The following is a 14,109-nucleotide window of genomic DNA, read 5'->3' on the forward strand; positions in this document are numbered from 1 at the left end:
TGCCTCTCTCTCACACACTCTCTCTCTGCCCCTCTCTCTCTCTCTCTCTCCTCCCCCCCGCACCCCCCCTTCCTTCCCTCCCAGTGGATTTCAGGATGATTTAATTCTAATGCCGACCACACTGTCCAATAGCCTTCACCACTTGCCTTTTGTGGTTTCTCTATCACGGCCTTTTCTGTTTTAAATTCATTCCACAAGGTGTCAGCGATGGAGGCTTCACAGACGGCAAGCTCAGACCAAACACTGTACCACGATCCGCCCGAGTCACTCGAGCCGCCGGGCTCGGAGCATCATCGACCTTTGAGTTTGGAAGGAAAAAATTCCATTCCCGTAGAGGAGAAATGGTTTCCGTGCGCCGAAGGTGGGCAGGGCTTCGGCCGGGCTCCCGGACTGTCGAGGCACCAGTGCAGTCACACCGGGGACAAACCGTGGAAATGCGGGGACTGCGGGAAGGGGTTCAGTTACCCGTCGCAGCTGGAGATGCACCGGCGCAGTCACACAGGGGAGAGGCCCTTCACCTGCTCGGTGTGTGGGAAGGGGTTCACTCAGTTAAGCCACTTGCCCAGGCACTACCAGGTTCACTTTGTGGAGAAACTGTTCACCTGCTCTGTGTGCGGCAAGGGGTTCACTCAGTCGTCCAGCCTCCTCACTCACCAGCGACTGCACACCGGGGAGAGGCCGTTCAGTTGCTCCGTGTGCGGGAAGCGATTCACTCGTTCCTCCCACCTTCTGGCACACCAGCGAGTGCACACCGGGGAGAGGCCTTTCATCTGCTCCATGTGCGGGAAGGGGTTCCGCAGTTCCTCCAACCTGCGCAAGCACCAGCGGGTCCACAAGTGACTGCAGAGGCTGGACTCTCGCTGTGGTCGAGCGTTGAACCGGGTTCACTCTCACAGCCGTGGGTTGTACCGGCTGATGTTCTCAGCTTGGATAACTGGGTTGGGGGGGGTGGCAAATAAAATCAGATCATCGCTGGATACCCGGAGTGTTGCCTTTTTAATATCTGGGATTGTACTCGGTGGGAGTGTGGCAGCGAGCAGAGTGCCAGGGACCTGGGTTCAATCCTGACCTCTTCTGTGAAGTTTCCACGTTCTCTCTGTGACCAGGTGGGTTTCCTCCGGGCGCCCCGGGTTCCTCCCACAAGCCAGGAGGAGAGGTGGTGAGAGCAGAGGAGCGAGATCAGGATAAGATCTTGTCTCTTCAGTCATCCTCCTCCCGGGCAGAGCAAGAACCCCGGTCCACACCTCACACCCCAATAGCCTCCGCATTCAACAGATGACCGTTCTGCACGAGATCAGCTCCAACAAGAGTCCGCCATCCGACACATATTCCCCTCCACTCCTCTTTCAGTACTTTGAAGGGATCGCCCTTCTGGCGACTCCCAGGTCTGCTGGGTAGGCATGGTGGTGTAGCAGTTAGCGTAACGCTATTACAGCACCAGCGACCCGGGTTCAGTTCCGGCCGCTGTCTGTAAGAAGTTTGTACGTTCTCCCCGTGTGTTTCCTCCGGGTGCTCCGGTTTCCTCCCACGTTCCAAACACGTACGGGTTAGGAAGTTGTGGGCGTGCTATGTTGGCGCCAGAAGCGTGGCCACACTTGCGGGCTGCCCCCAGAACACACTACACAAGAGATGCATTTCACTGTGTGTTTCGATGTACATGTGACTAATAAAGATATCTTATCTTCTATCTCCATCTACCAGGCTCTGTATTATGGCACTTTCCCATGCAGCCGCTGAAGAGACAACCCCTGTCCTTTAATCGCATCCCTTCCCGCCATCCAAGGAGCCAAACAGGGGAAGCAGCGATTCACTTGCACTTCTTCCAATCCACTCACTGCATTGGGTGCCCACAGTGTGGCCTCCTCTACACCGGAGGAACCCAACACAGGTTGGGTCACCGCTCTGTGGGGAACCTGCGTTCAGTCTGCAGGAGCAACCCTGAGCTCCCGGTTACCCGTCACTTTAATTCTCCCTCCCACCCCCACCCCCTGCACTGTTACAACGAGGCCCGACACCAGCTTGAGGAACAGCACCTCCCCTTCCCTCTGGGCATGCTGCAGCCTTCTCGACTCAGCGTGGAATCCTCCAAGTCACTCACTGTCTTCATCTGTATCAGAACTGGTCATTTCTGCCTGTCAGCATTTGGCTCAGGTTTCTTTGTCTATTCATATAGTCTGGCCTGCTGTGTATGTCCTGCAGCCTCGCTATTTACAACATATTTACAACAGGGCAGGCACGGTAGTGTAGCAATTAGTGAAATGCTATTACAGCTCTGGTGACCCGGGTTCAATTCCCGCCGTTGTCTGTAAGGAGTCTGTACCTTCTCACCGTGTCTGCGTGGGTTTCCTCCGGGTGCTCCGGTTTCCTCCCACATTTCAAAGACGTACGGGTTAGGAAGTTGTGGGTGTGCTGTGTTGGCGCCAGAAGCGTGGCGACACTTGCGGGCTGCCCCCAGAACACTCAAAGTAACGCAAAAAAGACGCATTTCACTGTGTGTTTCGATGTACATGTGACCAATAAATAAATATACAGACATAGAAGGTTAATGTGCTTGTAACTGCCTCCATTAACCTGTTTGGTTTTGCCCCATCAGAGAAATTCCTTTTGTTCTACCCACCCCTCCTCCTGAAACCAAGCTTGCTTGTCCCTTTTGCAAAGTTCTGACAAAGGGTCTTGGACCCTGAAACTTTAACTGTTTCCCTTTTCACAGATGCTGCCCAACTTGCTAAATGTTTCCCCCATTTCCAGTATCTTTATTTCAGATTTCCAGCCCCTGTGGTTCTTCTTAAAAAAAATTCCGTTGCAGCATTTTGTCCTTTTTACTCCACTTATTCCAGCTCAAAGAGGAATCAAACGGCGGGGTAGCCGAATGGCAAGAGTTGCAAATGAGTGATCGAGGTGTTCCAGTGCATGAATGTAGAAGGCAGGTCCAACAAGTAGTTAAGAAAGCAAATGGCATTTTGGCCTTTATTTCAAACGGGATGGAGTTTAAGACTAGGGAGGTTTTGTTACATTTGTATTGGTTTATTATTGTCACTTGTACTGAGGTACTGTGAAAAACTTGTCTTGCATACTGATCGTACGGATCATTACACAGTGCATTGAGGTAGTACAAGGTTAAAAACAATAACAGAATACAGAGGATAGTGTCACAGCTACAGGGAAGTGCATTGCAGGTAGACAATAAGGTGCAAGGTCATAACAACGTAGACTGTGAGGTTAAGAGTCTCGTCTGCTTTATTTCTGAGGAGAGATTACAAACCGCAGTGTGACTGGCAGGGCAGTGAGACTCACACCCCTGAGTGAAAGAGTTCAAGAATACTGACTGTAGAAAAGAGCTTCAGCTAGTTTCACAGCCCAGAGAAGACAACACTGCAGTTACACCAGAGAGGAACCAAACACTTGCTCCGTGTGTGCGAGAGGATTAAGGTACCAGCCTGGAGATAAGCCACATAAATGTTCATCATGGCTGTAAAGCAGTGGCCAGCTATTTCTCTGCTGGGAGTGTTGAATCAATGCAGGTTGTTGATGCTCAGAAGAGAAACAATTGTACATCGCAGCCTGACACTGGTGCATCACCGTGCAGACAGGCTTTACTTGCTTTCTATCAGGGAAGATGTTCATTGATTATTTTCCCTTCCTGTTGAATACATCATTCTCCTTAAACCTGTGCCCTGAGAATACACCAGCACCTCCTCAGTGGAGGTAGGCTGTTCGACTACTCTTGAGTTCCCTTGCAGAGGTTAATAAAATTACTTGGGGCATAGCTAGGAGAGTGTTTTCCCTAGGACAGGGGAGTCTGGAACTTGAGGGCACAGGTTTGAGAGGGGCGAAATTTAAGGGAGATCTGAGGGGTAAGCTTTTCACCAGAGGGTCTGAGGAATATGGAATGAGCTACCAGAGGAGGTGATATAGGCAAATCAATTGCAATGTTTATAAAGCCTTTGGACGTACTTGGATGGGAAAGGTATAGAGGGGTATCTTATACTACTCCTATTTGCAAATGGGATTAATACAGATAGTCATCATGGTTGGCAAGGCCAAGGTGGGAAGAAAAGGCCTGTTTCTGTGCTGTGTGGTTCTACGAGAATACTGGGCAGTGATTTAACTTTGAACAAGTCAACACAGGAATGATTAGTGGCTTGTGAAGTTCTCAGAGAATGCCCAAAAACATTGATAGTACCTTAATTGGACAGGTGTTCTTCGGTATTTTGATCAGAGAAGTAGGAACCAGGGACTGTTTGGAGAAGACACCTGTTGTGAATAAACCGTGAAATGCACACTGAAGCTAAACTTCCTTGAGATAAACGAAGCAAAATTGCAAAGTAGCTTTCTCTAAGACTCATTCAGTCGGGAGCTACCTGCCTTTGATGAAGTGCCCATCTGGTTGGAGTGAGGAAACAATGAGTCCAGAGTGAACCATCTCCCATGGCATCCAACGCCTCCACACCTTGCAGAAGGGGTCCTTGTTACCATGGTGATAAGAGATGGCCGGAGGGCTCGGTTATGACGGTGAAATCCCTATGTGGGCAAACTTGGTCACAAGACCACTTGTAGGACTGTTGTGAAGTAAAATTATAAGCCTGATTCGATTACTTTTCTAAGATGACATTGAGATCCTCTATAAGTATCCTCCTGTAGCGGCCAGCTACACACTACAGAATGAAGACACAGAGTCGCTGGTTCGAAATCAGAAGTCGAATGAACGACAGGGGCGCAGTGCGCCTTTAGTATCCCAAAACTTCCCGCGCTACGGTTCCCGAGCTGACGTCACGCGCGGGTCACCTGCCCTTCCCGCGCGCGGGCTTTCTTAGCCCGACGATGGGGAAGAAGGAGGGCCCCGCGCCATCTTGGATCGGGGCCTCCGACGACGCTCGCGATGTCGGGAGCCGGTTCGACGCCGGTGCGGTGAGTCGCTACACTCCATACAAGTGTCAAAAAGATAAAGGAGAAGGCTTTATGCTTTTTATTTTGATCGGTAGCTAGAAGTTCATTGTCAAGGAGCATCAGTTCCATGCTCCCCTGTGTCTGGTTGGTTCTGTTGTGCGCTGAGAAGCAACAGCGTTCTGAAAGATTGACGTAAAACGAAACGCATAAAAGAGGAAAGATAGAGTTACATGGGAAGCGACAGCTCCAGAGGCCAACAGCCGCCGAGGGAGAATGGGACCCTCGGGTGTGGGACACAAGTGACGGTCAGAATCCATGCAGTAACCCAGCACGGCCAGCTCGGAAACAAGGGGTTAATAACCACAGAATTGTCCCGTTTTGTGATCCTGAGGGCACGTACCACCAGGCTCAAGGACAGCTTCTACCCCACGGTGATAAGACTATTGAATGGTTCCCTTATACGGTGAGATGGACTCTGACCTCACGATCTACCTTGTTGTGACCTTGCATCTTATTGTCTACCTGCACTGCACTTCCTCTGTAGCTGTGACACTTTACTCTGTACTGTTATTGTTTTTACCTGTACTACCACAATGCACTCTGTACTAACTCAATGTAACTGCACTGTGTAATGAATTGACCTGTGCAATTGGTATGCAAGACACGTTTTTCTACTGTACCTCGGTACAAGTGACAATAATAAACCAATTCCAATACCAAAGAGAATAAATAAATGGGGCTTGCTGGTAAATCAAGCGTACAAAGTGCTTTATTTTATCCAGCCAACAGTCTTAAATGGCCGACTCATTCTCCTGAGAGGACAGCTTCTACCCCACGGTGATAAGACTATTGAACGGTCCCTTATACAATGAGATGGATTCTGACCTCACGATCTACCTTGTTGTGACCTTGCACCTTACTGTCTACCTGCACTGCACTTCCTCTGTAGCTGTGACACTTTACTCTGTACAGTTATTATTTTTACCTGTACTACCACAATGCACTCTGTACTAACTCAATGTAACCGCACTGTGTAATGAATTGACCTGTACGATCGGTCTGCAAGACAAGTTTTTCACTTAACCTCGGTACAAGTGGCAATAATAAACCAATCCCAATCCCAACATCCTGCCCTCTGGTTCTTAACTGTCTACCGAGATTCTGTGAGGACAGGTGAAGAGGCATCTTGTCAGTCCTACCACCCCCCCCAATAGTACTTATTGGCCAAGTCAATGCCAGTTGTTGTAGGCCAAACAACATTAGGTTTCAGGGAAACAGTTGGGACCCATTAATTCTGCTGTCCGTCCCCGCACCAACCACTTCGCCTCCAGTTCTCCATCCACTCCGCTCAGACCGCCTCCACTGCCAACGGCTTGAACCCAGCCGGCACTTGATAGTCACTGGGGAAGTTACTGCTTTATCTGCGGGTTCACTCTCCTCGATCCGGTACACAGCCCACAGCCCTCGCCTTGGGCTGCTTCCTGCCCCACTCCCCTGTTCCCACTCCTGGCCTCTGCTGATCCCTCTCTGAACTTTGACCCTCTCCCATTCAGCAATACAGAGCAAAGGCAGGCCACTCAGGCCCAGTTGGTGCTACATTGGGAACATTGGGAGATTAAGGAGGTTCAGCAATGTCACAGAAAACTCTTAACAAACTCCTACAGATGTACTGTTGAAAGCATTGTGGTCTGGTACGGCAATTCAAGTGCGCAGGAACGCAAGGGGCTGCAGAGAGTAGCAGACTCTGCCCCAGTACATCACAGGCACATCCCTCCCCACCATCTGTAGTACCTACAGGAGACGCTGCCTCAAGAAGGCAACGTCCATCGTCAAAGATCCCCGCCATCCCGGCCATGCCATCTTCCCGCAGCTACCATCAGGCAGGAGGTACAGAAGCCTGAAGTCCCTCACCACCAGGTTCAGGAACAGCTACTTCCCTTCATACTTCCCTTGAACCAATTGGCACAACCCTAATCACTACCTCTGTATAGCAACACTGTGACCACTGTGATAACTTTGCACTGAAATGGTCTCCGCTTTTTATGTTCTAGTTGTGTTCTTTCTTGTAAAAATTGTGTATGATTTATGCACAAGTTATGTTTTTCTTGTGAATGCTGCTTATCTGATGCTGTGCCTGTGATAAGATCAGATAAAGATATCTGTTACATGTACATCGAAGCACACAGTGAAATGCATCTTTTGCGTAGAGTGTTCTGGGCGCAGCCCGCAAGTGTCTCCACGCTTCCGGCGCCAACATAGCACACCCACAACTTCCTAACCCGTATGTCCTTGGAATGTGGGAGGAAACCGGGGCACCCGGAGGAAACCCACACAGACACATGGGGAGAACGTACAAACTCCTTACAGGCTGTGGCCAGAATGAACCTGGGTCGCTGGCGCTGTAAAATGCTGCTCCAAGTAAGCTTTTCATTGCACCTGCGCACACATGTACTTCTACAGATGACAATGAGCTTGACTTTGACTTTATCTCCTCAATCAGATTTCCTCTTAATCCCCTCTGTTCTGAGGAGAGCGACTCCACCTCTCCAGTCTGTCCATGTAACTGAAGTCCCTCATCCGTGGAATCATTTGGGACCCTGGGAGTAAATTCCCAACTCTGCATTCACCTGAGAGAATTGACACTTGGGGAAAGAGCCACCTTTAGCAGTGTAGCAGTAGCCCGGCACTACACTGGGCCCCGGGCTTGATCTTTGGTCTGTGGACTTGGTCTCCAAGCTCCAAACCTCTGCAACCTACTAAGCCACATTATTGGTATTGGTGTTGGTTTATTATTATCATTTGTACCAAGGTACAGTGAAAAACTTGTCTTGCATACCGATCGTACAGGTCAATTCATTACACAGTACAGTGACATTGAGTTAGTACAGAGTGCATTGAGGTTGTACAGAGTACATTGACGTAGTACAGGTAAAAACAATAACAGTACAGAGTAAAGTGTCACCGCTACAGAGAAAGTGCAGTGCAATAAGGTGCAAGGTCACAGCAAGGTAGATCGTGAGGTCAGAGTCCATCTCATCGTATAAGGGAACCATTCAATAGTCTTATCACAGTGGGGTAGAAGCTGTCCTTGAGCCTGGTGGTACGTGCCCTCAGGCTCCTGTATCTTCTACCCGATGGAAGAGGAGAGAAGAGAGAATGTCCCGGGTGGGTGGGGTCTTCGATTATGCCGGCTGCTACACCAAGGCAGCGAGAGGTAAAGACAGAGTCCAAGGAGGGGAGGCTGGTGTCCGTGATAGCATAGAGACTTAATTTATCTCTTCCAAGTTAAAGTTCTCTGCCATTTGGTGATTTCTGAAATCTCCTTTTCCAGAGGATTTGTGCCTGGGGATCTCAGGCTCAACATGAACAGAATCGGCAGCCTGACTGTCGTCAACCTTAGAATCTGGAAGAGGAGATACGTATCTGATTCTTTTTGAAGAGATTACAAATCACAGTGTGACCAGCGGGAAGTGATGCACTTGCGAATGAGAGCGTCCAATGGAACCAAGTGTGGAAAGAACTGCTGCCAGTTGAACAGCCACATTGGGTAACACGGAGATACTAGAGGTCCTGCAGATGCTGGAATCTGGAGCAACACACCAGTCACAGCAGGAGAAACCACACACGGGTTCTGTGTGGGTGAGGTTTTGATGAACTTAAGTTTTCTTCATGTTTCTAAAATGGGCAAATATTTCCTTGAATTGAAGTAAATTATCAAAACAGGTAGCTGATACTTCAAAAAGAGACAATTACCCATCTGGAAACATGTGAACCTACTTTCTGTGTCGGGAACAAAGTTCACTGTTTCTCCTTAGTGTTGAAATATTATTGTCCTTAAAGCATTCATCCAAGGCCCTGAGAACACACCAGTACATCCTCACTGGAGATCGGGTGTTCACCTGCTCCAAGGTTGGGAGGGATTCACTGTGACGTCTGATCTGATGAGACAACAAGAAGTTCATGCAGGGAACATATCATTCACCTGCTCGGAGTGAGGGAAGGGATTAACTCGGTCATCCAATCTGATGCGACTCCAGCGAGTTCACACCGGGGAAAGGCCGCTCACCTGCTCCGAGTGTGGGAAGGGATTCATTCAGTCGTCCCACCTACTGATACACCGAAGAATTCATACCAGGGAGAGGCCGTTCACCTGCTCCGAGTGCGGGAAGGGATTCACTCAGTCATCATACCTGCTGAATCACCAGCAAGTTCACGCTGGAGGGAGACCGTTCACCTGCTCCTATTGTGGGAAGAGATTCACTCAGTTAAGCAACCTCTTGACACACCAAATAGTCCACACCTGGGTGAGGAGGTTTAAATTTTAAATTTAAATTTAAATTTAAATTTTATTTACAGTGTGGTAACAGGACCTTCCAGCCCAACGAGTCCGCGCCGCCCATTTTAAACCCCAAATTAACCTACCCGTACGTCTTTAGAATGTGGGAGGAAAGCGGAGCACCCGGAGGAAACCCACGCAGACACGGGGAGAACGTACAAACTCCTTACAGACAGCGACGGGAATCGAACCCCGATCACTGGTGCTGTAATAGCGTCGCGCTAACCACTACGCTACGTGCTACCTGCTCTGAGTGCGGGAAGGGCTTTACTCAGTTGTCAGACCTGGTGACACACCAGCGAATTCACACCGGGGAGAGGCCATTCGCCTGCACCAAATGTGGGAGGAGATTCACTCAGTCAGCTCACCTGTTGCGCCACCAACGAATCCACACTGGGAAGAACGTTTAAATACGCCGTATGTTGAATATTTAACTGACGCGGCTGCTGAAATGATATTAAGTTCACCAGGACTGCAGGTGTTGGGTTCTACAGATTATGTTGCTCATCACCCCCAGGACTGAACCCTGTTCATTGGGCACGGCTGGGGTTTGTTCTGCTGATGTTGGTGACCCTGATAACTGGACCGGAGTTTAGTATTCTGAATCCATGATACATAAATCGGTTCTGTTTTAAACCCTGTGTCTTAGACCCTTAATGACTCTACAACACATGCAATGTTTTGGTTTTGGAATTGGTTTATTATTGTCACTTGTACCAAGATACAGCGAAAAACTTGTCTTGCAGACCGATTGTACAGGTCAATTCATTACACAGTGCATTGAGCTGGCACAAGGTAAAACAATACAGAGTGCAGAGTAAAGTGTGACAGCTACAGGGAAGTGCATTGCAGGTAAACAGTAAGTCATAACGAGGTAGATTGTGAGGTCAAGAGTAGGGAATACGGGAGCTGGTGCATGCACGGCAAAATCCCACATACAACAGCGGGATAATGACGAGAGAGTACCTTTATCGTACTAGGGGACCATTCAATAGTCTTATAACAGCGGGATAGAAGCTGTCCTTGAGCCTGGTGGTACGTGCTTCCAGGCTTTTGTATCTTCTGCCGGATGGGAGGGGGGAGAAAAGAGAATGTCCAGGGTGGGTGGGGTCTTTGATTATGCTGGCTGCTTCACCAAGGCAGCAAGAAGTGCAGACAGAGTCCAAGGAGGGGAGGCTGGTGTCCGTGACGCGCTGGGCTGTGTCCATAACTCTCTGCAGTTTCTTGCAGTCCTGGGCAGAGCAGTTGCCGTACCAAGCCGCGATGCTCCAGTAGAAAGAGAGGCCATTCGACCCAGCTGGTCCCTGCCAGTGTTTGTTCCACACCAGCCTCCTACCCTCTCACCCTGTTGTGTTTCATTTCCCTCTCTGTGTTCCCTCAGCTCCCCACTAAGTCCATCCCTGCTGTTCACCTGAACCCCTCCCTGTGGTGACAGGTTCCACACTGCCCCTGCTCCGTGGGTGAAGAGGCTTCCCCTGAATTCCCTGCGGGACGTTCTGCAGACTGGAGGGCAAGACGAGAGCTCACTGGCGTCTTGTCCCAGGCATTCCCTGTCCCTCACGTCTCTGGGACCAGGGGAGAATCTAATGTATGTTTAGTTCTTTATTCCTGCTCCTTTCAACCTGGGTTCAATTCCCGCCGCTGTCTGTAAGGAGTTTGTATGTTCTCCCCGTGTGTCTGCGTGGGTTTCCTCCAGGTGCTCCGGTTTCCTCTGTGGGCAACCCTCTCCAAAGACGTACGGGTTAGGAAGTTGTGGGCGTGCTATGTTGGCGCCAGAAGCGTGGCAACACTTGCGGGCTGCCCCCAGAACACTCTACGCAAAAGATGCATTTCACTGTGTGTTTCGATGTACATGTGACTAATAAAGGTATCCTATCCTATATGACGTGTATCCTGTCCTATTGAGGCCAGAACAAAGTGTCTGAAAAAGGGCTGGGGGCACACAGCCGAGGCGTCCACGATTCCTCTCCTCCCACAGATGCTGCTCGACCCGCGGAGATCCCCCAGCGGATTGTTTGTTGCTTCAGGTTCCAGCATCTGCTGTCTGCTGTGTCCTCCGCTGCAACGCAGGACCCTGCTCCGATGGTGTGAGGGCAAGAGTGGGGGGGCCGATCGGGGGGGGGTCTGCTCAATGGAACGGAGCGGGATGGGAGCAGGGCAGGGGTGAAAGGTTGGCGGCAGCGGTGGGAGGTACAACCCCTGCCCAGAGGGAGAGCTCAGCTCAGGAGAACACGTGAAACAGAAGCGTGGGCCATGTGACCTTCGAGGTTCCTGCTAATCACACACTTTGCTGACCCGTGATAGACCTCCGGGCACTCAGAGATTGGAATCAGAATTGTTATCACTGTCTTATATGATGTGAAAGTTGTTTTGTGGCAGCAGTACAGCAGAGAGACACAAGATTACTATAAATTTCAAAAATAAATAAATAGTGCAAAAAAAGGCAATAACCAGGTAGTGTTCATAGACCATTCAGGAATCTGATGGCGGAGAGGAAGGAGCTCTTCCTGAATCGCTGAGTGTGGGTCTTCAGGCTCTTGTACCTCCTCCCTGATGGTAGTAATGAGAAGAGGGCACGCCCTGGATGGTGAAGGTCCTTAGTGATGGGTGCTGCCTTCTTGAAGTACCACCTCTTGAAGACGTCCTCGATGGCGGGGAGGGTTGTGCCCATGATGGAGCTGGCTGAGTCTACAACCCTCTGCAGCCTCCTGTGATCCTGCACATTGGAGCCTCCGTACCAGGCTGTGAAGCAAACAATCAGAATACTTTTTGTCGTAGGGCACTTTGCCGCTAGAGTCCGGGACAATTTTATCCCGTCAATCAGCATCAGTGAAAGGTACTGTCTGGTCATTATCCCGCCGTTGCATGTGGGATCTTGCCATGCACGCAGCGGCTCCCATGTTCCCTAACATTATTTTGAAACGCAGTCACTGGACGAGTTGGACTGAAGGCCCTGTTTCCGTGCTGTGTGACCCTGTGACTCGTTCGCTCCCCCTTTGAATCGTCTTCCACACACCTACACTAAGGGGTTAATTGACAGCCGCTATTTAATCTCCGAATGGCGCGTGGGAGAGCGAGACTCGGGAAAATAGAACATAGAAAACCTACAGCACAATTCAGGCCCTTCGGCCCACAAAGCTGTGCTGAACATGTCCCTACCTTAGAAATTACCAGGCTTACCCATAGTCCTCTATTTTTCCAAGCTCCATGTACATATCCAAAAGGCTCTTAAAAGACCCTATCGTATCCGCCTCCGCCATCGTTGCCGGCAGCCCGTTCCACGCGCTCACCACTCTCCGAGTAAAAAACTTACCCCTGACATCTCCTCTGTACCCACTCCCCAGCAACTTAAACCTGTGCCATCTTCTGGCAACCATTTCAGCCCTGGGGAAAAGCCTCTGACTATCCACACGATCAATGCCCCTCATCATCTTATATACCTCTATCAGGTCACCTCTCATCCTCTGTCGCTCCAAGGAGAAAAGGCCGAGTTCACTCAACCTGTTTTCATAAGACATGCTCCCCAATCCAGGCAACATCTTTGTAAATCTCCTCTGCACCCTCTCTATGGCTTCCACATCCTTCCTGTAGTGAGGTGACCAGAACTGAGCACAGTACTCCAAGTGGGGTCTGACCAGGGTCCTGTACAGCTGCAACGTTACCTCTCGGCTCTTAAATTCAATCCCACGACTGACGAAGGGCAATACATTCTGTCGAAGGGGAAATGTGCAAACTCCCGCACTGCCCACGCAGGAGGCAAGGATCGAACCCGGGCCGGGGGAGCCGCAGAGGCGGCGGCGTTTACTGCCACCCCACCATACCGCCCCATCCATCCACACGAGTCAAGTGTTGTGCTGCCTAACAATGCCAGTTGTTGCAATCATTCTCTTTCAGCGTCAGTTGTTGTTGCCACAGCCTGTCACAGAGTCGCGGAGACACCACCGAAACCCGGCCCTCCACCCACCAAGGCAGCGCTGACCATCAAACACTTTTTTTACACCAATCCCACATTAGCCTTTTCTATTTAAAAATTCTTCCTTGCACGCTCAACAGTTCGCCCCCAGATTCTACCAAATCCAACAATTAATGATTTTGGGGGTCGTGGGGGGAGGGTGACGGGAGCACCTCATGGAAACATAGAATCATAGAACAGTACAGCACAATACAGGCCCTTCAGCCCACAATGTTGCGCCGACCTTTAAACCTCACCTATCTAACCCCTTCCTCCCACATATCCCTCTATTTTAAATTCCTCCATATGCTTATCTAGCGATCTCTTGAATTTGACCGATGTACCTACCTCCACCACCACCCCAGGCAGCGCATTCCATGCCCCAACCACTCTCTGGGTAAAAAAACCTCCCTCTGATATCTCCCTTGAACTTCCCACCCGTTACTTTAAAGCCATGCCCTTTTGTATTGAGCATTAGTGCCCTGGGAAAGAGGCGCTGGCTGTCCACTCTATCTATTCCTCTTAATATTTTGCACACCTCCACCATGTCTCCTCTCACGTAAAACGTAGTCACAGCTAGGTGTCCACACCAAGTCAGGACTGAACCCGGTTCTCTGAAGGTAGGAAGCGGCAGATTCATTGGCTGCCTCACAGTTAGTCTTGGTGTCTTGGCTACGTGAATTGCTGCTGTACTGACCTGTCAATCCAAATTATTTTTGTTTGATACAAGTGCCGTAATATTTTGTGAGTGTGAATTATTTCGTCAAAGCTCACCTATCCCGATTGTTGTTGTAAAACGCCAACCATGCTGGGAGCTGTTACTGTGATATCCCGTCAAAGATGTTGCTGTTGCAATGTCCTATTTATGAACTAACATTGCAATGCCATATCAATGCTTGCTCTTGTAATGCTCAGCTCCTCAAAGCACAGGCAC

The 14,109-nt window shown here is 49.9% G+C and overlaps 1 protein-coding gene across 5 annotated transcripts in view; it reads left to right on the forward strand.

The window, feature by feature from the left end:
- LOC127576597 (gastrula zinc finger protein XlCGF71.1-like) overlaps positions 1–977 on the forward strand; it is a 12,073-nt gene extending 11,096 nt beyond the window's left edge. For all 5 annotated transcript variants that reach the window (XM_052027173.1, XM_052027174.1, XM_052027172.1 and 2 more), the window contains one exon: positions 199–977. In XM_052027173.1, coding sequence (XP_051883133.1) covers positions 208–840 — 633 coding nt within the window. In that variant the 5' untranslated portion in view covers positions 199–207 and the 3' untranslated portion in view covers positions 841–977. The remainder of the gene's footprint in view (positions 1–198) is intronic.
- Positions 978–14,109: the final 13,132 nt, after the last annotated feature.

Source organism: Pristis pectinata, chromosome 12 (assembly GCF_009764475.1).
Source record: "Pristis pectinata isolate sPriPec2 chromosome 12, sPriPec2.1.pri, whole genome shotgun sequence".
Taxonomy (NCBI): domain Eukaryota; kingdom Metazoa; phylum Chordata; class Chondrichthyes; order Rhinopristiformes; family Pristidae; genus Pristis; species Pristis pectinata.